General features: G+C 41.3%; 1 protein-coding gene across 17 annotated transcripts in view; it reads right to left on the bottom strand.

Moving 5' to 3' along the window:
- Positions 1–25,587, bottom strand: part of DOCK9 (dedicator of cytokinesis 9) — a 347,564-nt gene that overhangs the window by 146,782 nt on the left and 175,195 nt on the right. For all 17 annotated transcript variants that reach the window (XM_050946717.1, XM_050946719.1, XM_050946627.1 and 14 more), the window contains exons 10-22: positions 23,194–23,268; positions 22,970–23,110; positions 22,340–22,543; positions 22,072–22,194; positions 16,300–16,382; positions 15,696–15,818; positions 9,468–9,547; positions 9,200–9,387; positions 9,000–9,065; positions 2,773–2,865; positions 2,067–2,190; positions 1,511–1,632; positions 39–125 (exon numbers count right to left, since the gene is read on the bottom strand). In XM_050946717.1, the coding sequence (XP_050802674.1) occupies positions 39–125; positions 1,511–1,632; positions 2,067–2,190; positions 2,773–2,865; positions 9,000–9,065; positions 9,200–9,387; positions 9,468–9,547; positions 15,696–15,818; positions 16,300–16,382; positions 22,072–22,194; positions 22,340–22,543; positions 22,970–23,110; positions 23,194–23,268 (1,509 nt within the window). The remainder of the gene's footprint in view (positions 1–38; positions 126–1,510; positions 1,633–2,066; positions 2,191–2,772; positions 2,866–8,999; positions 9,066–9,199; positions 9,388–9,467; positions 9,548–15,695; positions 15,819–16,299; positions 16,383–22,071; positions 22,195–22,339; positions 22,544–22,969; positions 23,111–23,193; positions 23,269–25,587) is intronic.

The raw sequence follows: 25,587 nt of genomic DNA, 5'->3' as shown, positions 1-25,587 counted from the left end.
CATTAATCATAAAATATTTGTTTTGGTTTTAAACTTACCTGTGTGTAGACAGTAGAAACTAGATGCGTAGAAATTTTTAACAATGGTTTGCCTCCATCTACCCATTTAATTTCAGGACCAGAATGCTGTTCGCACACAAAGAGGAAAAATAATATATTATGTCAGCATAACAACCCAAAACAGGACAGTGGTTTGCATATCATATATACGGACTTCTCAGACTATCCTATAAACTGTAAAACTTGTACATATCAAGTAAAATTGTGCAATGAATAATTGGATGGCAATGCCACTAAAAATCATTATGAAGTATGTATGTAGTTACTCATTTAGAAATGGTTCTTTTTAAAGACCAACTGTCCCATAGTATTGGCATCACATGAAAAACTTGCAGATGGATGAACTTTATGGGTTATATAGGCTAATTAACTCAGTGGACTTTTCATGTAAGATATCGGATTTCTGACTCTCCTTTAAGTGTATGGGGAAACCTCCCAGACTACAAGAAATCCTCATTTGATTGGCTGTTCTTGAGAAGGACAGTCAATCAGAGCTGCTGCTTGCACGAAGATAAACTGGTGTCTTAGAATGTATAGCAGTCAGTGGTCCCCTTCCCTCTCATTTGGGAATGTCAGAACAGTACTCAGCTAAATAGAGATCCTGTTGGGGAGCTGTTGTTTCCCGTTTGCCCTGCGCATAGGTGGGCAAATTGTGTCTAGGGAATATTTAGGGTGAAAATGGAATACTCTTGAAATGCTTATTGCCTTCCCTAATATTATTCTGCTACACAAAAGCATATTCCCAGCATACACAGAGCCACTGAAGAAGCTCTAAATAAAAAGCCCAAAACTATGGTCATAAAAATATCATGATAGTTCATTTTTAAGTTACATATACTAAAGGTAACTAAACAAATGGCAACAATTTTACCACTGGATTTTGAAACAAATGGAGGACCTTTCAGTGTATCAAGAGAGAAAGAACAGATTTGGTAGATAGGGAATACTCCTTATACCAGGCGCAGGAATCAATACAGAATAACTGCTGGCACAAATGTTTTTTAAATTCTTTATGTTATTAGTCTATTTTTCTCTGCACACAGACAACATCCAATTTGTCACTATTAAAAAAAAAAACCCCTATCACAATATTTAAAAGCTCCTCAGACACCACACACGAGGGATAATAGAAAAAAACACTGATTACATAAAAATCTATATGGGAGCAGGTTGATTCAAATCCATGTGAAGCAAAATGACAGGATTTGCTCATATGATTTCTCTAATTTATTTATTTTAGGACTCCACATCAGTTACATCTCTTCTGCAAACATTCTATGTCACACAATCTGTATCTTGGAAGAGTCATAAAATAAATGTTTTGACTGGAAAATGGCAACTTAAAATTCTTACAAAGCTTAGAACTAAACATTAGCCCATTTTATTTCTTGTATTCTCTTTTCTAAAACACAGAGAAAAAATATATTTCTATACCTATCTAGATACTATACCTTGCCAATCCCAAGTTCCTGATAGCTAAGATAGCCTGATGGAAGATTAGCTGACACAGGAATGTGCTGCTCATTTGTTACTACTCTCCCATCTTTTAATAGTGGAAGCCAAGAATAGCCAACTACAAGAAACAAAAGGGAATTAATATTCTACCTATATTATGTATTTTTTAATTAAAGGCCTATATGAGAGCTTCACTGGTCTCCTCTCTATTTAGAACATATACACGGTTATATGATTTCTGGTTTACAAAGACCCAACTTGGACAAGGAATATAAACATAGCTAAAAGTGTTAAAAAAGAAACAATACATTGTCATCTTCAGGTAAGAAAATGTAAAATATTTTAATTTGCTTGACGCTCAAAAGAATTCATAATTCTTTAAAAAATTGAAATTAAGGATAAACATTTCACATGGCAAATCTATTTTTTCACTATGATTAATATTGCACAATTAACTGCATCAGCGCAACAGGTATCCAGCATACCAGCTAAATGTACTTTTTGCGATCTGCTAAACCATTATTAAAAGTAAAAAGGGTGAACAAGCCAAACCTTGTGTTTCAATGACATCTTTCTTCTTGGTACTGCCTTTGCTTGAATTATCACAGCTGACATGGTAGAATGTGAAAAACAAATGATGTTTTCCATGTAGCTGTGTGGGCAATTCTATTTTAATCTGAAAGGCAGATAAACATCAGCTTCAGTGATTTTTTGTGAAGAAAGGCTTCAATCATGCAGAGGCACATCAAACCAGTTAATGTACAACAAGCATGCAATTCTCCACTCTGACCTGAGAACAACACTTTGTTTCAATGAGATTTGAAGAAAGATTTAAGAATGCAGTCATACAATGTGTAAGTTTTACGTTAATTATATAGAAGTAATAGTTTGAAAGATAATAGCAGGGTCTGACTTTAATGTTTTTGCAAAGCCAGCATAAAATAAATAAATAAATCAAGGACCAAACACGTTTAATTTAATTTTCATAATGTAAAAGTGAATGAAGCAATAAGCATAATTAATAATACTACAGACAACACTGTATTTTCAATTACAATTAGAGTTTGAGTTCAATTTAAATTAAATAAAAAGTTATGAAGAAACTTCTAAAGTTAAGAAATTAAATACATGATACACTTTACCTCTTGCCCCAAACGGGCCCATGATCTCCACATTAGTCTGTTTTGCTATCTGTGAAATTTGTAAAAAATACATATTGAAAGCAAGTAAAAGTGAAGTCGCAATTAGAATTGCTTACCTCATCGTAAAACTCTGGATTTTGGTGGTGATGTAAAACATTGGCAAATGCATTTCTTGTAAACACTGGTCCACCTGGTCTACCATAGATACACTAAGAATCAGGAAAGGGGAAAAAAATGGTCCTTTATCAGTCTTAACTTATATTCCTCCTTGTTGTCAAAAGTAGTTTATTTTTTCTTACATTATCTCCTTTAAAAATACAGTTTTGCAATGCAATTTTTTATAGCTCATGGCACATATTAATGACGTTTTAGACTCTTTTTACTATCGGGAAATATGATGGATACTGAGCTAAAACTCAAAGTGTTAAAAAAATTAATCTTGCATTAATATCCTTTGGACTGTGGGATGTAGACAAGTGCACTGTATTAAAATAAGCTTGAACGATTATATTAAAATTGAATATTTTAAAACAAATTGGAGAAATTGAAAACAAAGAATGGAAAGTGAAGAAATGAACATTTGCTCAAAGATTAGGCTCAGTTAAAAAGAGGCCACTTTACCAGTAACTGCTGTTCTTCAAGAGTACCTCTGTGCATTCACATTTATGGGATTTGGTGTCCCTTGTTGATGGGCAGATGGAAGGCCAGAGCACTAAATTTAAATCCCAATAATGAGGTGGTTCTCTCACTGAGGTAAAAACTTTAATGAGTCCTTTTAGGAATCTGGCTATTGTAGGAGGAGAAAGTATTGTTTCTCCCTGTTCTGACTGGTAATGTGCTGAGATAACAGGTGCACATTTTAAAGAGACTAATGAGAATTCCTGAACTTGAGAGGTATACTGCTCTTGTGTAGTGTAGCTAGCATTGTGTGTTTTCCCTCAAGAGACTGAATTTCCCCTGTTCCTGAGTATGGAGGTGGCTAATTAATTACTGAACCAGCCAATTTTGCAGCAGTGTCATACGTAGGCAGGCATATATATAGTGTCACATGTCATGATTGCCATGACACCCATTAGCCTAAGGAATAACTTTGTAGTTGATTCAGGTAGGCTCTTAGGCTGGTGTTTTCTGGATGCCGAAGAAGCTCTCCTTTCCTTTGCTTGGACTAAATCCACCACTGTCCATTAAACATGATTCTTTGAAAAGGAGACAGAGTAGACTTTTCCCAGTTTAACTGCAGGCCTTTGGTGATGAATGGATTGCATGTTTTAAATATGATTCTGTCACTCCCTGTTGTGATTTGTCTCTTATCAGAGTGGAAGAATGGCTGGCCCAGTACTAAGTGTCCTAGCCTGAGACTTGGAGACCTGGATTCAATTATAATTTTCACCACAGACTTCTTGTGTGACCTTGGGCAAGTCACTTAGTCTCTCTCTGCCTCAGTTCGATATCTTTAAAATAGGAATAATACTCTTTCCCTAACTCAGGGGGACGTTTTGAGGATAAATAATTGTAAGATTGTGAGGTGCCTAAATATTACAGTAATGGAGGCCACAACGTACCTAGTCATAGATAAAGGAAGACATGTGACCCCTGGCATTTCAAGTGGGCAGCTACCACAGCCAGGCACTTTGTGACGACCTTTAGACCTATGTACAAGCTGAAAAATGTATTGAAATATTTGTTTCCTATGCTGAAACTCAGGTATCTGAACTGCTTTTTTCTGATGGTCATAAGAAAATAAGCATCGATCAAGTGAGACTCACATATCAGTCTCCTTGATAGGAGGGAATGGTTGGAGCCCAACGTTAGCATTTTAAACAGAAGTCTTGATGCATCCGTTCAGGTTTCTGAGATTCAGACAAGATCTGAGACCATTCACTGTCTTAGGCTTTGTCTGCACTATATAGTTTTGTTATCAAAAGGCAACTTTTGCTGACAAAACAGTGGAGTTGTGCACACTACAATGCTCCTCCTGTCAACAAAACTCTGTTTTGCCAACAAAATAAAACCACCTCGACAAGAGGCATAGAGCTTTTTGCAGGAAAGTTAGATTGACAAAGTGTCAGTGTAGACACTGTGTTGGTCACAACTGGCCTCCAGGATGTATCCTGCAATGCCCACCATGACCAGAGCTGTTTTGAACTCTGCTGCCCTGCATCCAGCTACACAGGCATGCACCCCTCCCTTTTCAAAGCTTCAGGAAGTGTTGAAATTCCTCAGCATGCAGAGTCACAGGGCTACTGCCCAGCTGAGCATGCAGCTCTGGGCAGCAAGCACACTCCTTTCTGGACTACAGAGGAGGGGGTGGGAGAACTCAGACGGAATCACAGAATCAGAACATTAACACAGAATTCTGCTCTCCCAGGCACTAGAACTGCAGCGGCCAGCAGACAGGCAGGCAGGGCGGGCTGCTGCTGGGGGAGCCGGGGGAGGGAGACTCATGCTGTGCTGTACAGAGCCAAGGAGGGAGATGGAGGCTGATGTCAGCGTGTCCTACTTCCCCCACCCCTCCCTGCTGTACTGGTCTCCACTGAGCTGGGGGGTTGGGGGGACAGGGGCACAATAGCTGTTTGTGCACCAGCTTCAACCTCAGGATTGGCTGCTTCGAGCTGCTGTCTGAACTCAAAGAGCCAGCATGCCAACACACTCACTCTTCCCCAAAACACACACTTCCCCAACAATCACTCTGTCTCTGTTTCTCTCACACACACACACACACACACACACACACACACACACACACACACACTCCCTGTCACACATGCTGCCATCTCCCCACACTTCTGTGGGCGTCTTGTGTTAGTGTTCAGCAATGTCAGTTTGGTCATATTACCGAGTGCTACTTTAAAAACTGACTTAAAATGTGTTACTTTTCGGACACACAGAGCAATCATTACAAGGCTCATAGTACAGTGCAAACAAACAATGCCAGGCTCAGCACAGTACAACACAACACATGACTGTGACTCAGTGTTAATATGTTCCTTCAAGGCATCCCTCAGCCAAATAGCCCCACAGTAAGCTCTTCTTATAGACTTGTGTTCATAATGCACAGCACAATACTGAACAGCAGTGCAGGATCCATGCTTTCTGACAGAGATGGCTGGGTTGCAGGTTCCCAGGGCAGTTGAAAAGTGGCTGGCAATCCAGTAGGATGCCCATGGAACAATGGGTTTGAGAAACCTTCATCATGTGATGCTGTACCTGCCCCATGAGGCACTGCAAACCCTTCCTAAGGCACCCTGAGTCCAGCTGCACAGCGGAATAGCTACCCACAGTACTCTGTTCTCTGTGTCAATGCAAAAGCTGCTATTGTGGATGTGCTCCACCAACACAAAGAGTATAGTGTGGACATGCAACAGTGGTTTAATTACAGCGGTGGCTGTACGCCAGTGTAACTTGCGCTGACAAAACTCTGTAGTATGGACAAGGAATTTGGAACCAGGAAATACCTAGAATAGAAGCCCTTCCCCTGATGTTCATAGAAGGACTTCCTCTATGGGTCCTTTTGAGAAGAGGAATTCCACTTCATCCCACAGGACTTCCTTGTGAGAAGTGTCCCCAAAGAGATTCAGAGAAGGTGGGCTGGTAGAGAACTGGATGGCATATCTGCTGTGAATGTTCTCCAAAACCCACTAATTGCAAGTAGGACAGACAGAACTCAAAAGGAGGGGATGGAAAGAAACGGACTCGGGAAGACTAACTCTGCTCTCAACTGCAACATTAAACCTGCTTTTTGGTGACGGAGAAGGTGGACTGTAAAGAAACACATTTGTTTTTTTTGTTTCGGTTTCCTTTAAAGGGGGAGGTCAAGTTAGAGGCTCAGGGAGGGGAAGTTCTGGGATGTGGCCACTCCCTGCGTTTGATATCTGAAGGAGGAATACACTGGTGATTTCCTAAGAGGAACAAAGGTTGAATGAGGCCAAAGGAACAAGCTCTAGCCCTGGCAACTTTCATCCTTTTGATTAATTAATCTACTTTTTTGCTGAAAAGATCTTGCCCTTCAAACAGCAGGTCCTTGATCTTACTCTGTGCCTTCAAAGTGATCCCGAATGAATGCATACAGAAATACCTATGTAGGGAAGTTTCTGTGGCATGGCTCTGGAACAGGCATTGAGTTGTCATAGGCTGTCCTAACAGTGCATCAAATCACTATGTGACCCTCTGACCAGATCTCGCTGCTTGATTTTCCTTGTCTGGTAGAGCTTCCAACATGGGGTTAATGGCAACCTGGAAGGCATAATGGTAGTTGGCACCAAACTTGGAAACTTTCATGCAAAGAGAACCTGACTAGTAGGTCTTACATCCAAAGGCATCCCAGCCTGCTACCCTCTCTGTTGGTAGAAATGGAATGGGAGGTTCAAAACTAAAACAACTAGGGAGTTTGGGGTTGGGTAACTTTTCAAGAAATGAAAACATCGGATGCAACGGGATACATCTTGGGTGCTTTCCTGGAGACTGCCAGAGAAGACTGTAGGTGTAAGCTCTGGGTAAGACACACTAACTTGCATTCAGACTTGGAGGATATAAAAGAGGGGATGAGGAGGCTCTGCTACTGTTGTCTCTGTAGGTAACTGGACACTATTTCCCTTCCTCCTGAGATACTCCTAGATCTGTTTGTAGTCCATCAGGTTGAGATATAGCAGAGATGTCAATACGACCACAAGGAGAATTGTGGTACTGTTTGTGTCCCCAGTAAGGGATTTTCCATTATCTAGGGGACCTCATCAAGTGGGTCCAAATCAACCTGCACATCAGCCACTAGTGGGGCACGTCAGGTGGAGGTAGGAGAGCGCGTTGGTAAGGGATCAGCTTCCTCAGTTCTGAGACTGGTACAGAAGGCTGTGACAATGTTGTGAGCACTAATGGCAGGACTGATGGGGCATCTCCCACAGTATGACGTTCAGATAGCTTGGGTATTTCAGATTCAAGAAAGACCTGACTACACTCTTGAATATAATCTCATATTAACAACTGGAGAGGACCCTCCAAAAGATCTGGTATCTGTGGGAAGGTTGCAGGGACCAAACCCTTTGGAGTCCCCCAGGTGCTGAAATCAGTGTACCTCTCAAATCCACCCCAAAATGGCACTAAGGGTGTCCCTGTACCAATCCTGCAGTGAGGTGACTTTATGGGGAGAATTGGGTGATGGTTCCAGACAAGATGAGGAGTAATCTGCACTAATGGAGTTATTATTTGGACTGAAGCATGTAGACAGGGAAAAGGTCCTAGGGATTTCCAGTGAAGTGAACCCTTCTGAGATCCACAGTGATCACATCTGCACTGGCAGCTCTGGTACCAAGAGCTATTGATGCTGCTGCTCCAGTACAGTCACCATAAAAAGGACCTGCACTGGGGAGCTGATCAGGAGGAAGGAATGTGCTTCTTTTTCCCTTTCTTCACACCACCTCAGTGCCAGAATGATGCTTCTTTTCCTTACTTTTCAAGTAGGAGTCTCTGGAGGTAGTATTTGCGTTGGGCCCTGAAGAGAGGGTCTGTGCTGGAGACATTTTAAGAACCACATTTTAAGGCCTAAATTTTAGTCACCTTGGATTTTCAGATGACAGGTGCTCTACACTTACTTAAAATCAGGTCTCCCAAAGGCTTCTTAAATTGGGCACTCAAAAACGGAGACACTCAAATTCATTAGTCACTTTTAAAAAATTAGGTCTAATGAATTTCTGGAATTGTACGTAGCTGCTCTCCCATTTTATTTAGCAACAGAACCAATGCTTTATTACTACAGTTTATTGTACATCAAAATATGTATTGCTAAATGATTTAAAATATAGAGTGAAAGCCCCATTCAGAAAGCCTATTGTTAGTGAGAAGCAGTTAAGGCAGGATTATAATTTTTTCCCCTTTATAGAACTGTAGCAATTATCATTCATTTTTAGCCCTGCCTAACACCAGAAAACCAGCATTCAGGCGCTCTCAGGCAACTTTCTCCCCATTCCACTGTGGCAGTCAGTCAGTCAGGCCTACTCAGGAAGCCAAATGCACTTGAGTCAGTCAATGTTCTAAAGCTTTGCCTCTTGAGTAGGAGCAAACCATCTCACACCGCAACACGCTTCTTCTGTGGAAGTTTCATTCAGGTGAGGATAGAAATAAAAAGACCAGTGGGAATATTTTCACCAAGACTAGCCAATAGTAGGGGTTAGTGGCTCTGCCCATTACCTTTCAGAGATTAGCAAGTCACCTCCAGGACAATCCAACTGCCACAGAGAAGGAAGAACAGAGATCCCAACTCTAATCCTTGTGTAGGCCCATAATGTGTTACTTCTAAACCAGTAAATCTTAAATGTTTTTCTTCTATTAGATACCAAAATCATAGACAAACCTTTAAAGGCTGAGAATCTTCTTCATCCGAATCTTTGAACTCAATGCATACTGCAATATTTCTAGCCTAAAACAATATTTAAAAAAACACAAAACATTTATTGTGAACCATCATCATAGAAACAGAATATATATTTGATTCTCAGTATCTGAATAGAACTGCAGTCCACAACAAGAGTTTAGTATTTTCCTTACACTTACCTTTGCAAATGACTTTTGACTGTCATATTTCAAGTGCTTTGGATAAACATAAAGGTGATTGTTGTAGATGGTGAAAGGCTGAGAATGTTTTGGAATACAGGGAACAAATTCCTCTACTTCAAACGTTACTACTGTTTTGGTACTGTTTTCAAACTGTTTCATGGGAATGTATGATGAGTTAACATAATCTGAAAACAGATTAAGAACAATAAAAAATTTGAAGTAAAAAAGCTTATTCAGTTATTTAATAATGCTTATCAATACTTACTAGAAAAATCTGGAGAAACATCATCAATTGTTATGTCTAGATTTCCTAAAATAACTGGCAGCTTGGCCATCTTTTCAGGTCTGTAAACAGAAACAACAAAAATGGTCAAGTCAGTTGCCAAAATCTATCAGAAATACAGAAGAAAAAAAAGCAGATAGAAAGAAAAAAACCCCAGGAAATGCAATGTTAAAATATGTTGAAGGGTCTGACTTAACCAAACCAAACAAAAAAAAACGTTGACACATCATGGAAATATTCAACATTCAGTTTAGGACAACTCCTATTAACACATAAATTACTAACAGAAATACCTGTAGAAAAATAGTTGCTTTTTTAAAAGAATCAGTATAGTTGTGCTTCTTTTTCTTGCCCGGAATAATACTTTTGTTCCCCAATCACAATTAAGCAGAATCTCAATGTTTTCAAGATTCTGAAAATTGTGACATAAGTGAACAACAAAACATATATATGTGGAGCAGAATGTACGAGAGAGCTCTTATTTGAGGAGTGTTAATTTGGTTTTATTTATATTAAATACAAAAAAAAATTTTCATTAATGCAGAATTAAGATTGCCTGGTGGTGGCTCATGCCCCTCCATAATGTAGTTACTATATTTAAACCTCTGAAAAAGCAGAAATATGAAGTTAAGGTCTATGCTACTTCGCCCAACACAACTTCAACTCTAAGCAATATCCCAACATTCCAAAACACATACATACCTACACTCTACTCTTTGAGATGCTACAGAACACTTTGACAACAGAGTATAAGAGCACTACACAACAAAGCTGAACACCTTGCTATGTTTGACTTAAGCACAAGTTTTGCCTTGACAAAAACAAAAGGTGTTCAGCTGTTGTGCATCCATAACTGTTGCTCTTCAAGATGCGTTGCTCATGTCCGTTCCATTCTAGGTGTGCACACGTCCATGTGCACAGACACATTTGCCTTAGTGGTATCCTTAGGGTCGGCAGCAGTACCACCTTGAGTCCCGCACTCATGCATCGGAATATTAGCCGCTGCCGACCCTACGCCCTCTCAGTTCCTTCTTGCTGGCAACTCCAACAGAGGGACAGGAGGGTGGGTAATGGAATGGACATGAGCAACGCATCTTGAAGAACAGTTACGAAAGCTAAGTAACTGTTTTTTCTTCGAGTGCTTGCTCATATCGATTCCATTCTAGGTGGCTCACAAGAAGTATACTCAGAGATGGGCTCCGAGTTCATGGTCTTGTGGCTTGCGACACCGTTCTACTAAAACCAGCATCGTCCCAGGCCTCCTGGATAAGCACGTAATAGGATGTGAACGTGTGGATGGACAACCAGGTGGATGCCTTACATATGTCCTGGATAGGCACTTGGGTTGGAAAGCTGTATAAGAGGTTGAATGGGTGGTCATGATCGCTGGAGGTGGCACCCTTCCCTGTTCATAGCAGCAGCAAATGCAGGCAGTGATTCAAGAAGAAATTCTTTGAGTGGACATTGTGACCTTTCATCCTGTCGGCCACCACGACGACAATTGTGTCGACTTCTGGATGGCTTGGTCCTTTCAATGTAAAGACTAGAGTCCTCCTGATGTCTAGGGAATGCAACCTAAGCTCCTCCTCCAATTTACGTGGCTTTGGAAAAAAGACAGGTAAGTAAATGTCCTGGCCTGTAAGAAACCAAGACCATCTTGGGCAGGAAAGCGAGGAGTGGCCACAGCTGGACCTTGTCTTTGTAAAAGACTGTATAGGGAAGTTCCGAGGTAAGCGCTCTAATCTCAGAGACCCGGCAGGCAGATGTTATTGCAACCAAAAACAAAACCTTCCAGGAAAGGAGAAGGAGAGCAGGAAGCCAGAGGCTTGAAGTGAGGGAGGGGGTTCCGTGAGCCATGACAGCACAAGATTCAGGTCCCACGGAGAGACAGGATCCTTGATGTATGGATAAAGGTGTTCAAGGCCCTTGAGGAACCTGGCAGTCATGTCCTGGGCGAAAACTGACCTACCTTTGAGTAGCAGACAGAAGGCCAAGACAGCGGACAAGTGGACTTGGAGCTTGAGATACAAAAGGTAGTCCAGCATTAACTGCAGAGAGGCCTACTTGGGCTGAATGCCTTTATCCGAGGTCCAACAAGCGAACCGCTTCCGATGTGGCCAGGTAGGTAGCTCTGGTGGAGGTCTTTCTGCAGCTTAACAGGACCTGTTGGACACCCAACATTTTGCATTTAACCATGCAGCAGCCAAGCCATCAGGTGCGGTGCTGCCAGGTTCAGATGCAGAACCCCCTGACGACTGGAAAAAGACAAATAGAGTGCCCACATTTAAAAAAGGGAAGAAAGAGAACCCAGGGAACTACAGACCGGTCGGCCTCCCTTCAGTCCCCGGCAAAATCATGGAGCAGGTCCTCAAGGAATCTATTTTGAAGCACTTGGAGGAGAGGAAGGTGATCAGGAACAGTCAACAAGGATTCACCAAGGGCAAGTCGTGCCTGACCAACCTGATTGCCTTCTATGATGAGATGAGATAACTGGCTCTGTGGATATGAGAAAAGCAGTGGATGTGATATATCTTGACTTTAGCAAAGCTTTTGATATGGTCTCCCACAGTATTCTTGCCAGCAAGTTAAAAGTAGTATGGATTGGATGAATGGACTACAAGCTGGATAAAAAGCTAGCTAGATTGTTGGGATCAACAGGTAGTGATCAACAGCTCGATGTCTAGTTGGCAGCCAGTATCAAGCAGAGTGCCCCAGGGGTTGGTCCTCGGGCCAGTTTTGTTCAACATCTTTATTAATGATCTGGATGATGGGATGAATTGCACCCTCAGCAAATTTGCAGATTATACTAAACTGCAGGGAGAGCAGGGACAGGGTCCAGAGTGACCTAGACAAATTGGAGGATTGGGCCAAAAGAAATCTGATGAGGTTCAACAAGGACAAGTGCAGAGTCCTGCACTTAGGAAGGAAGAATCCCATGCACCGCTACAGGATGGGGACTGACTGGCTAAGCAGCAGTTCTGCAGAAAAGGACCTGGGGATTACAGTGGACAAGAAGCTGGATATGAGTCAGCAGTCTGCCCTGGTTGCCAAGAAGGCTAACGGCCTATTGGGCTGCATTAATAGGAGTATTGCCAGCAGATAGAGAGAAGTGATTATTCCCCTCTATTCGGCACTAGTGAGGTCATACCTGGAGTACCTGTGTCCAGTTTTGGTCCTCCCTACTACAGAAGGGATGTGGACAAATTAGGGAGAATCCAGCAGAGGGCAATGAAAATGATTAGGAGCTGGGGCACATGATTTACAAGGAGAGGCTGCAGGAACTGGGGTTATTTAATCTGCAGAAAAGAAGAGTGAGGGGGGATTTGATAGCAGTCTTCACCTACCTGAAGTGGGGTTCCAAAGGGGATGGAGCTAGGCTGTTCTCAGTGGTGGAAGATGACAGAACAAGGAGTAATGGTCTCAAGTTACAGTGGGAGAGGTCTAGGTTGGATATTAGGAAACAGCATTTCACTAGCAGGGTGGTGAATGGGACTGGAATGGATTACATAGGCAGGTGGTGGAATTTCCATCCTGAGAGGTTTTTAAGGCCCGGCTTGACAAAGCCCTGGCTGGGATGATTTTGTTGGCGTTGGTCCTGCTTTGAGCAGGGCGTTGGACTAGATGACCTCCTGAGGTCTTTTCCAACCCTAATATTTTATAATTCTAAGACTGCCATGGTTTTGTGACAGCAAATCCAACCAGAGCTGTATCTGTAATGGACCTGCCACCGAGAGGTCCAGCAGCATGCCAAACCAGGTTTGGTGCGGTCAAACCAGAGCTATAAGGATCACCTTTGCCCTGTCCTGCTTGATCTTCATGAGAAATGGAATGGGGGGAGGGGAGAGGCGTACATTAGAGACCCTGACCATGGGAGCAGCAGAGCATCCAACAGGGATCCTCTGTCGAACCCCTGAAAGGAGCAGAAAATGTGGCATTTCCTGTTCTATCTGGACACAAACAGGTCCACACAGGGATTACCTCTCCTCCGGAATATGATACAGACGACCTTTGGTTGGAGAGACCACTCATGAAGAGACGGGAAGGTCCTGCTGAGGCGATCTGCCAAGGTGTTCCTGGCCCCAGGAAAGGCGTGTGCCTATGAGATGGATGTCGTGTTGTACATGGAAGTCCCATAGCCGGAGGGCTTCTTGGCAAAGGGCAGGTGACCTGGCTCCGCCTTGCAGGATGTAGCCCGAAGATATTATGTCGAGTACCCAACGGTCCGCTGTCAGCTGCGACTAGGTCGACCACAAGGAGAGCAGGTGATTGAGAAAAGAGCAGGTGGGGAGGATCCTGGGAAGTGACTGGGGCGCCACCCTCAGGCACATCCTCAAAATGCCCATTTCTGGCTTCCTTTGCCTCTGGAGAACCAAGCTGGGCAGAGGAATAGGAAGATGCAGGGTTCTGCCATTTAAACCTTTGTCACTGTCCTTCTGCCTGCAGCAGCTGGATCGGGGGCCACTCCAGGACGGCGGGACAGAATGGCTTTCTAGCCTGCTGAAGGCTGTGTAGGACCAAGGAATGGAGGGTGGCATGGCAGTCTTTAAGGCCATGGAGCCGTGCATCAGTCAGCTCTGAAAAGAGCCCTGCTCTCTCAAATGGGAGGTCCTAAAGGGTAGCCTGCACCTCCTGGGACAGCCTGGAGGACTGCAGTCAGGAGCTGCCCCTCATGACCACGTTTGAGGCAACTACCCTGGCCGCCAAGTCTGTAGTGTCCCAGGCCATCTGGAGGATGACTCTCGCCCTCTCTCACTAAGGCGGCGAACTCCTAGGCTTGGTCCATTGGGAGGCCCTCCTTGAACTTGTGACGGAGTTCCACAGGTTGAAGTTGTACCTGACTAGCAGGGTGTGATGGCAAACTTGCAGGCTGGCTGTCAAATAAATTTTCCTGCCAAGCAAGTGCAGCCTCTTGGCATATTTATTTTTTGGTGTGCCGCTCACCTGTTCCTGCCTGTCCCATTCGTAGAGGGTGGACATGACCAGGTATCCTGCTGGAGGGTGGGTATATAGGTATTCAAAATCCTTTGCCAGAACACAGTACTTCTTTTCTGCCTTCTTGGAGGTAGGCGGAATGGAAGAAAGAGTCAGCCACAAAGACTCAGCAATTTTTAGGACCCCTGGGTGGACGGGCAATGCAACTCGGGCCAGGGTGGAGGAGGGTACAACATTAAAGAAAACATTGGACTCCTCCGTTAGCTCCTTGACCTCCAAGTCCAGGTTGGCAGCCCCTTTTTGAGCAAGGCCTGGTGCTCCTTGAAGTCATTGGGGCAGCTGCTTGTTTGCCAGAGGCCCACCACTAGGGACGACAAAGACTACTGCACTGCAGGGGAAGCGTCGGCTTCCCCTTGCTTGTTTGGGACAGCTCCTTGGGCATTGGGGCCCGCTGCACTGCTCCCACATCGTATTCGGCACCATGCTCCGACTCTGGGGCCAGGGGCAGTTTGTCCGATGTGGCCTGGGCGGAACGGTGGGAGTATATTAGGTACACCCCACAAGTTCCAGTACTGTCACTGAGTCGGCCACTACCCCTGCCTCCACACAGTCGCAGCAGCGCCAGTCTCATGGACCAGTGCTGATTCACCTTTTATAGGAGAGAGGCTGAACCTGTCAACAGCTTGGACACATGTCCCCTGGAATAGTGGTTGAAACATGAAGGGACATACGAATCTTTAGCACATCTGGCACAAATATCTTGCGACACCAGCTATAACAGTGCTATGAGAACATCTGTTCTCACTTTCAGGTGACATTGTAAACAAGAAGTAGGCAGCATAATCTCCTGCAAACAAAAACAAACTTCTTTGTCTGAGTGACTGGCTGAACAAGAAGTAGGACTGAGTGGACTTGTACATAATTCTACTTTTGTAAGTTCAATTTTCACGATAAAGAGATTGCACTACAGTACTTGTATTAGAAGAATTGAAAAATACTATTTTTGTTTTTTTACAGTGCAAATACTTGTAATCAAATAATAAATATAAGCTGAGCACTGTACAGTTTGTATTCTGTGTTGTAATTAAAATCAATATATTTGAAAATATAGAAAACATCCAAAAATATTTAAATAAATGGTATTCTATTATTATTTAAATGTGATAAATGGTATTCTATTATTTAATTGCTTGACAATACTAATTTAAATGTATCATAAGAAAGGAACAATGATGAAAGATATTAAACTTTTGTAATATTAAGAAATTATATACTCACTTCCTGAAATCTGCTAGCAACTTAAGCATGTCTTCATTTGAGAGTTTACTACTGTCTTGTCTGTAGAGAGCAGAAAATCTTGCATTTTTGTCCAGGGTTCCTGATGCATCTTTAAACAATGTCCTGAAAGTCAAATTCTCTCTTTAAATTTTGGTAACAAGAGGATACGGTAAAGAAAATATTTAGACTGTATCACATTCTATTAAGAAGTTAATATTCTTACAATTGTACTCAGGTGAGTTTCACCATATTCACAACTAATATTTTAATAAACAGAACAAGGACAATTTACTTTTTAGAAAAGCAAAAAAAAGTCAATGAAAAAAAGTTGGTAGAATTAAATTATTCATATGGTTAGGTGTTACAATCATCTACAATACCCGTCCCACCAAAACACAGAAATTTAAGTCTTGTTTGCCAAAAATCTATGACTGGGATATGACAGAGATTAGAAAGGGCCATACTGAAACAACCAAGAAAGAATGGATCCCAAAAACAGGAAGCTGAATTTTGACAAATGAGACTTACACTGCTATTTTGTAGGAAACTGTGTTAAATAATCAGCTAGAATAATATAGTGAGTGAAAAGAATTGCATCTCTTACCTAGCTGCCCAGGCAAATGGCATTCTATATTGTCCTAGTCTCTGACATGCCTGCTTAGCATTCTTCAACACTTTCTGTGCAACCTGGAAATGATTATATATATATGAAGTTTAAAGTTCCTAAAATACAATGTAATCAATAAGATGAGGAGTTGAAGGTGCATAAAAAAATTAACAAGTCTATGCTCAGACCAAGTAAAACACAATTCTTAAAAGATTTTAAATTTTATCAGTATTACTAAATTCATGAGAAGAGGTAACAAAAAGAATTAAACAAAAACACAAATTATTTAATAGTTCCTTAAGGTATTAGCAGGACCTGCCATTCTCTGTGATTCCACCGTGAAAGAGACCTAATCTGCTGACTCTTTGAAGGCACCTGTTTCACTCTGTAAGAAAACACTACCACTTCAGGCCCACTTGATCTTTGCCTTCTCTCTCCATACATTGTACTGATTGCATCTCTGTAGTACCTTTAATAGTGCCTTCTACTGGATACGCTACAGAGATGCAATCAAAGGTCTAGATGAGGAAGGCAGAGTACAAGTCGGCCTGTAGTTCACCTTAGACTGGAGAAGAAGTCTTGGGGATGCCTCTCTCCTTCCACCTCTTACTTACAGAAATCAAATGCTTCTTCTCTCTGCTCTCTCAGTGTCAAAATACTTAGCAGTATGTTTTGTCTGATTCTGTAGCAAGGAAATGTATTTTGTGATTTGGATACCTTTTTTCTTTTAGAGCTATATTGTTGACATCTTTGCAGTATCTGCCATATAGAGGAAGGAGTTTTTTGTTATTGTTTGTTAATTTGTACGTGTCCAAATGTTTATAGTCATCACTAGACAGCAAGAAAATGACAAATGAAACAGAATGAAATAGAATTTTATGCAAAGCAGAAATGGGCCTTAAGATCCCACCAAATTCTATAAGGCCTTGAGTGTAACATACTAAATGAGGGCATATTGACTAGATAGATATGCACCGTAGAGCCCCAGGTTTCATATGGTGTATGTCCCTTCACATAAAAAGTTAACAGAAGGTTAGATTTGCAAAGTCAAGCACCCAAAAGTTAGATGATGACAGCAGACAACCGACAGACTGCCTGTGCAATTTAATTTGGCCTTTTTTTCCTTAAATAGAAGTCTCACCTCTCATTACATATGAAGTCTGTGGAAGAACCAGGAACAGAACCCAACTCTACTGCATCCCAGTCCAGTTTCTTTTAGAAACCCTCACTGCTGTATTTATTTTCCATTCTATATGTTGAAAAATATTATAATTTATATTACAGTAGTCCCTAGGAATCTTGGGCATGGACCAGAAGCACATTGTGCTAAAACATTATAAAAACAATAACAAAGGAAGAAAAAAAAACAGACCCTGCCCCAGAGAGTGTATAAGACAAGAGGCAACAGATGGAAAGAGACAGATCAACGGGAAAGTACAAGGAAACAACAAGAAAACATTGGCCAGCATGACAGGCAGTGTTCTCACCACACCAGCAGACAAGTTTTTTGAAGGCCTCAAGGCAAAGTAGAATTTTAAGGAGGGTTTTGAAGGAGGATAATGAATTAGGTTTGTGGATCTTTACAGTGAGCAAATCTCAAGCCTGTGGGGCAGTGCTGAAAAAAGCACAAAGGTGTTTGTTTGAAAATGTATCAAGGGGGTGATTGAAATGTCGGTTTCCTTTCCCCTTCCTGATCCCTTTCCCTCCCTTCCCATTCATTTACTTTTGTCTTTTGTTCTGTTCTCTCCTTAATTTGGGAGGAAAAAAGTCAGTAAAATATAAATTTTAAAAGGTGGGTGATGGAAGCTGACTTCATGGGCCTGTTGGAGGCAGGAGTCAACCTTCTGAAAGAGAGGTAAAAGCTAAGGTGGGATAGGTCAGGAAGGGCCATGAAAGTGAAGACAAGTTGCTTATATTTGATGTAACAGAGAAGAGGGAACCAGTGAAGGGGTACATCAACAGGGCTGACGTGGTCAAAGGTATGGACTTGGAAAATTCGCTTTTATGCAGTATTCTGAATGGTTATGAGTGGGACAAAATTGCATTTGTCAAGGCCAAAAATAAGGATATTGAAGTAATCAAGATATGAGATGATGAGAGCTTGGACGAGAGTGTGGATGGTCACACAAGGCTGTATCTTAGGTTACGTCTACACAACACACCACTTTCGGTGACATGTACTGTAGATGTAGCTATACATATGTCAGTGAAAAGCTTCAGCTGCTACCCACTTGCCTTTTACTGTGGCAAGGAGCCTTTTCCCCACTGCCTCCACTTGCTATCCTTTCCACGATGCTGGAGTCTTTCCTTGAGCAGAAAAGGGCTGCAAAAGGGAGCTAACAGCCTTTTCACACTGCCCCTGCAGCTGGAACTTTTCCCTGCTGCCGCCCCGACCCTAGCCAGAGCCTTTTCCCATGGCATGGGAGGGCTCTAGCAGCAGGGAAGTAGCAGAGTCTTTCCCTTTAGCAGGGAAGGACTCCAGAGGCAGAGAGTTGCCACGCCTTTCCTCACGGTGGAGGAAGGGTTCCAGCAGTGGAGAGCTGCCACAGCCTTTCTCCTCTGAATCCCCACTGCAGTGACTTTCCCCACTACTGGAGTCTTACCATGTGGCGGGGAAGGGCTCTAGCACAGGGGAGGTGCCAGAGTCTTCCCCTTCCGCCAAAGTCCTTACCTGCAGCAAGGAAGGGCTCTAGAAACAGGGGGAGGTTCAGGAAGAATCCCATAAACTGGTGGGCATTCTAACATCTGAGGCTCCATCTATAATAGCGCTGCCAATAAATAAGGCTACTTTAGAACCTACTAAGGTCCTCGGGCACAGTGGTTCTCAACTGGGGATACATACAAGTCTTCCAGAGGGTTCATCAATTTAGATATTTGCCTAGCTCCCCCCCTTGTTTTTTTTTTTTTTTTTAAACAAAAGACTACATATAAACCACTAGTGATGTCAGTACAAACAAATGTGCAGCTAAGGAGTCAGATGGGTCATCTTCATGGAAGCTGAAGTTACTGAGGAGGGATGTGGGCAATTCTGATGAGTGGAGAGAAAGTGAGCCAGGAGCTGAAATCAGAAAGGAAGACTGATGGGGAGGTGCTGGATGGATGGTAGATGACAGCATCGAGGAGATGAGAGTCAGATGCAGTGCTGTTCAAAAGAGGAGAAACAGCAGGGAGGGGAGATGGAGGGTGGGAAGCAGCAGGAATGGGAGAGGAAAAGCCCAACATTGCTACAGCAGTCTGGATCCAAGGCAGGGAGTGAGAGAAAAGGCGAGGCCTCCATAAGAGAGGCTTACTAGAGAGGCAGCGTCAGATGAAGGGAACTGGGTTTCTGTGAAAGCCAGGAGTTGGAGGAAGCGATATATGAAGATGTCTTGGATGATTAGACTTTTTAGAGATGGAGTGGGTGAATGAATGAGGCAGGGATCCTGTAAAATAAATAGCATGAGACCACATAATTTAAGCTTGTATTATTATGAACACACACAGGGAGCAAGGTGAAATAAAAGTTGCACAGGTAACTTTAATTATGAAATTTCCTAATTTCTGAGTGTTTGACTTGGAACCATAGCTTTCTTTTAACTGAGTTTTGAGAGTTTATTTGTTTGTTTAATGAAGACAACAAATCCTATCACATAGGTCATCAGCAAGGCTGGAATCCAGTACCTTCAGATGTATAGCAGACCTCTACCACTTGAACTAAAATAGTAGCTGGTAGCAGTAGTAGGCTGCTATCTTCTGTGGATCAGCAACTAGAGAGAGTTACAACATACACTTTGCCAGTGGATTATAAAGTTATTTGCTAGACAGCAAAGGAATGTTGACTGCCGCATCCCGAGTTCTAGTGGTTACACACAGATCAGTCAAGCAAATAGATTGGCAACATTCATTGTGACAGGCAGTGTGCCTTGGATAAGACTTGCATACCTCATATTAGAGAAAACTCTTTTCCCAGCTCTGCCACCATGACCTTATGCAACTTCTCGGTTACCCCATCCGTAAACATGGGCAATTACATTTGTATCTTAGGAGACTGGCAAACATGAGGCTTTCATCAATATTAAGTCTATGCACTTCACAACCCTTTACACTAGTTGGGAAGAACTGAGACAGGAACTAATGATTTTGCTCCAGGCCAACACACCTTCTCCTAGGCCAAAGAGTCTGCTGGTTCTGTTTTCCCTGTCAGAAGCACTAACTCTGTGGGGCATGGATGCATGCTCAATGAAGCTGATGTGTAGGAAGGTCTGTGAGAGATGGAAAAATTGATTTTGTTTAATTTCGCTGAAAAAACTTAATCTGGGGCAGAGAGCAAGAATAGAAAAATTTCAGCCCAAACAGTTAAACTTAGATAGTATTACATAAGTAACTGAAAATGGGGTTATAATGAAACACATGGTAGGCAACTCTAACAAGTGTTGCTACCAGTTCCATCTATAATAAAGGATAACATGATTTTGTTCTAGTGCTGGATACCAAATCAAGAGAAAGAATACTGCAGGCCAAATTAAGTCTACTCACGGCCAAGGGCCTTGTAAATAAAGGCCACCAAAAATAAGTCTGATTTTTTTGTTTAAGTCTTTGACTATTAGTCAGAATAAGTTTTAGAAATTATTTTGAAGAATTATTTATTTTTATTATTTTGGGGAAGTTCTATGGCCTGTGTTATACAGAAGATCAGACTAGATCATTGCAATGGTACATTTTCTGGATTTGGAATCTATGAATTAATGGCTTCCTAGATTGTAAAGCTGCTTGTTACTAGTGACAAAGACTAAAATGCTGCTTACAAAACACAGATAATTTAGTTTGATATATGCTAAGATGGACTGAAACATATAATGCTCATTAAGATGAATGCAAGAATCTTTATATTAACTGGTAACAGGGATCATTATTTGTCTGTTGAATACTATACTCTGAAGCTTCCCTCTTCCCTGTTATATTTTGCACTGTGGAAAATAGGAAAAAATAGTTCAACGGTAGCTGACTGGAGCTGTAACAGATATGTTTGTGTCTTGCAACCTTCGGTACCAGACATTTTTTTAGTTACTGCAGTTGAAACTCTTGTTTTATTATTTCAATTTCAGTTGCTATTGCTCGTCAGAAAAGACAAATAGCAAAAATAGCTTCTTAAATGGTGCATTTCAGAAGACAAACGAGAATGCATACTATTGTCTGCATGATGGAATCTAACTGGACAAAAAATGTTTAACATGTAAATATCTAGAGGATTTAAGCCAGTATAGTGATTCTAAAATGGAATAACCGAAAAATCTAAGTAAGTCACAAAGCAGCAAAGAATTTGTGTAGGTATACAAAAAGTTAAATATAGGGGAACAGATTTGTTCATGTGTATGTAAAAACATATTTAGGCTTGTGAAACCCTGGAGTTTTCCTATACTTCTGAAAGTCTGTCCCATCTTATATATTCTAAATGCTCAAAAAATATCAAATTTTTAGTTTTGAAGTTGTAGGACTTATTTTGTAAAATCTCTTTAATGACCATGTAAAAGACTATAAAAAGCACTGTATACAAACAAATTTTACAGTATACAAGCTAATCGTAACATTTTAAAAGCAATATGAACAAATTTATCTATGACATATTAATTAAAGCCATCAGACAGCTAAATAAGAAACTGTGCCATACAAAATTAATTTAAAAGTTTTGGCTATCCAAACCATGGAACCCCACTGAGATTTTTAGCGATAACACCACAGAGTAATTTTGTCTAAGCATTTTACAAACACAATCTTTAAAAGATACAGTACCTTAGAAGAATCTGAACTTTTCATATACGGCTCAGCACAGTGCGTAACACTTCCCTGCAGTACTTTTTCTATTCTTGCCACAAGAAATATATCAGGATGTGGACATGTAACTGAGAATATTACCTAAAATAAATATATATATACACAGATATTATATATTCATAGTTTCCTTTTTTTAAATCTATACCCAGTGGAAAAGCTATTTGCAATGTGTCAGATAACCCACTGCTCTTGTTCTGAATCAGAACTTAATATTGTTTCTCCTTACCTGTTTAGGATAATGCAAGATAGACTCGTGGATAATATCTTGAGTCCTGTGTAAGTAATCACCACTGGCATTCATCAGTTGCTGTGTCGCATTAGATATCATGTGCCTCACCGAGACATGGTTCAAGTCAACATGGAAATCTGCTGAAATCTTCCGATTGTTTTTAATATCAAACAATGACAATGTGACAAAAAAAGGTTCTACCTAGACATTAAAAAGTGTGAAAAAGGCTATCACCAGCATCCCCAAAAGATTATCTGCAAATACAGATGTGTATTGACATACAAATGCAAAGGAAATGTGTCTACTGTACCGCTGTACATTAGTTACAAAGATGAGCCACCATTCTTTGACTATTATATCCATGATATAAAATACAGTGAAGAAATAAAACACTTTCATTAACAGCACGGAAGAAGCAGCTACAAAAGCTTTACAAAGGATTCATGCATTCTTTTTCATTTTAATAGATTAATCAGCAGCAAAAAAAACCCCAAAAAAACCCACCTTCTTCCTAATAGTATCTGAGATTTATTGGTCTGAAGTGCATTGTCAACTAATGCCAATATTAAGAGGTTAACTAATATATATCTGATACATGAAGGCAAAGTATTTACATAAAGTATTTACATTTGTTGTTGGTCCTTCTTCATTTTCAGCGACACAGCTTTGCAGATTGAAAGATAAGTCATTACACTTCACTAGAATCCTTTTCCCAAATTTCTCTTCAAATGGCTTCACTTCTAGTTCAATACCCGAAAAGTCAAGTTTCTTTAAAAGGAAACAAAAATGAAAACTGTTTATACGTTGTACTTTGTACAACGAGAAACATTTATTATTTTAAAATGTCAAACCTGTGCATCTGGATCCAAGACAAAAAGTTTAACTCTGCTTTCACTTTTGAATTTGATTTCTGCATCTCTGGAACTCTGCCAAAAATAAGAAAGTCACAATTTTATATTTATAATTTAAACATTATGATCAAATAAAAGTTGTCTTAAAAATTGTTAATATTCTACAATCTTGGTTGTAACCTATTTAGTTCTAATCCATGGGGTTTTTTTCCCCCATTAAACTGAGCTTTAAAGTTTACCCATATCTGCTTTAAGCATTATATAGTAAAGAGTGAACTTGTGGCCACTTATGGTCCTCCAGCCCTCCTACTACAGAACAATACATATGTCACAAAGAAAGATGCTTTGTATAATTTTATGCCTTGTATAAGTTTTGACAAAAATGATTGGTGCTATGTAGTTCTCATATACTGTAGTACTTTTCATTCTTAAATCACTGTAACAAAGGTGCTTTACACAAACAAAAATTATCTTTGCATGTAGGTTAAAGTTCAGAACTATACTAAGTCCACTAGATCACTCAGGAAGCCACAGGTTAACTATGTTAGGAATCACAATCATAGCAAATTCCAAAACCTCCAACTGCCAAAGAAGTGGTTTTTCTGTGGGTGGCAGGAAAAATAAGAACACCTATAGATGACTGTGTATAGCTGAGTACTGACATCACTCCTTTGAGTGTCCCACCACTTGTATGGAACTTATGGATTCCTACTCATCAACTCCAAAACTAGAGCAAGTCAGAATAAAATATTGGTGACAAAAATGATAAATATATTTTATCTTCATTGTAAGAGAGTTAATTTAAATAGATATTTTACCATTTTTTAAAGTCTGTTGGCAAACATGCACCTCAGGTAGTAGGGAAGTGGCTGCATATAGCAGCCAAATTACCTTTGCAGTACAGCTAGTACTTTAGAATTGTAGCTATCCGAAAAGGGACATGTAATCTTAATCCAGGTCTATCTTTTTTTAAAACAAGTACAGACTACATTTTAAGAAAGGTTGTTCTGGTCATCACATCTCAACCTCCTATTCATGACTACACAGACTACCTCCACTCCCACCTGCAATCCCATTATATCACTTTGACAACTATAACTGTTGCTTAAATAAATTTTGCATACAATTTTAATTTGTGGTAGCCTCCAAGAGACTGGGGCCCCATTATGCTAAGCACTATACAAACATAGAAAAATTACAATCTCTACCCCAAAGAGTTTATAATCTTAAAAAGAGACAGATGTCATAACTAAAGCTACGATTTTGTCATGGAGGTCACGGAAGTCACAGAATCTGTGACTTCCAGAGACCTCCGTGACATTTTCGCTTCAGACCTTGGGTGGCGGCACATGAGCTGTCAGCTGCTGGGGCCCCCCTACAACTCCCAGCTGCTACAGGTGGTGGGAACCCCCTCCCCATCAGCTGATGCCCCACCGAGGAGACCCCACAGCCCCCAGATGCTACTGCAGAAGGTGGAACACACCTTCCCTCAGCCCCCAGTTGCCACTGTGGAAAGCAGACTCCCTCGACACATACAGCCTCAGGCATTATGGGGACTCTGCAGCTCCCAGATGCCCCTGTGGGTGGCAGGGGGACCCTGCAGCTCCCAGCCACCACAGGCAGATGCCACAGCTCCAAGCTGCTACCAGCTGCAGGGAGGACCCCACTCTCTCAGCCACTGTGGGTGGGGGGAACCCTGGACCCTCCTCCCTCCCCATTTTGTCATAGTTATTTTTTAATAAAAGTCAGGGACAGGTCACAGTCTTCCATGCATTTCTGGTTATTGCCCGTGACCTGTCCCTGACTTTTACTAAAAATAACCATGACAAAATCTTAGCTTTAATCGTAACTGATGGTGAGACAATCAAGGGTGTCTCAACAGGGAATGGGAAAGATAGGGTAACAAAAATTCAGTGTGCACAATTCTCATCCAATCAGTAGCCACAATCATAAAACTCATCACCTGCCTAGCCCTTGTCAGATGAAGTTAAAACTGTGAAGGGTTTTAAAAGGTATGATAAAACTTATGTGCACGATGCACTGGAAGGGCAGGAGCCAATGCAGAGAACCAAAGAGGAGGGTGATCTAGTCAGAGAGATGTCTACAGAACAAACATTTTGAATGGACTTAAGGAGTCAAAACTGTAGCCACTGAGGCCAAAGAAAGATACTGCAGTATCTTAAGCAGTAGTTAAGGCTTGACATGATCATGGTTTGGACAAAACTTTTGGCTGAGAAAGCAGAGAGGAAAAGTCAAATCACTGAAACATTGCACAAGAACAAAAGGTACAACTTAGGTACAACTTAGATACAACCTGGATATGGGATCAAGGAGTCAAAAATGATGCCATGGCTCCCTCCTCTCTATTGTTTCCAACACTTTCAAGGCCTATAG

Source organism: Gopherus flavomarginatus, chromosome 1 (genome assembly GCF_025201925.1).
Source record: "Gopherus flavomarginatus isolate rGopFla2 chromosome 1, rGopFla2.mat.asm, whole genome shotgun sequence".
Lineage (NCBI taxonomy): Eukaryota > Metazoa > Chordata > Testudines > Testudinidae > Gopherus > Gopherus flavomarginatus.
This window is presented reverse-complemented; position numbering and strand designations above follow the sequence as displayed.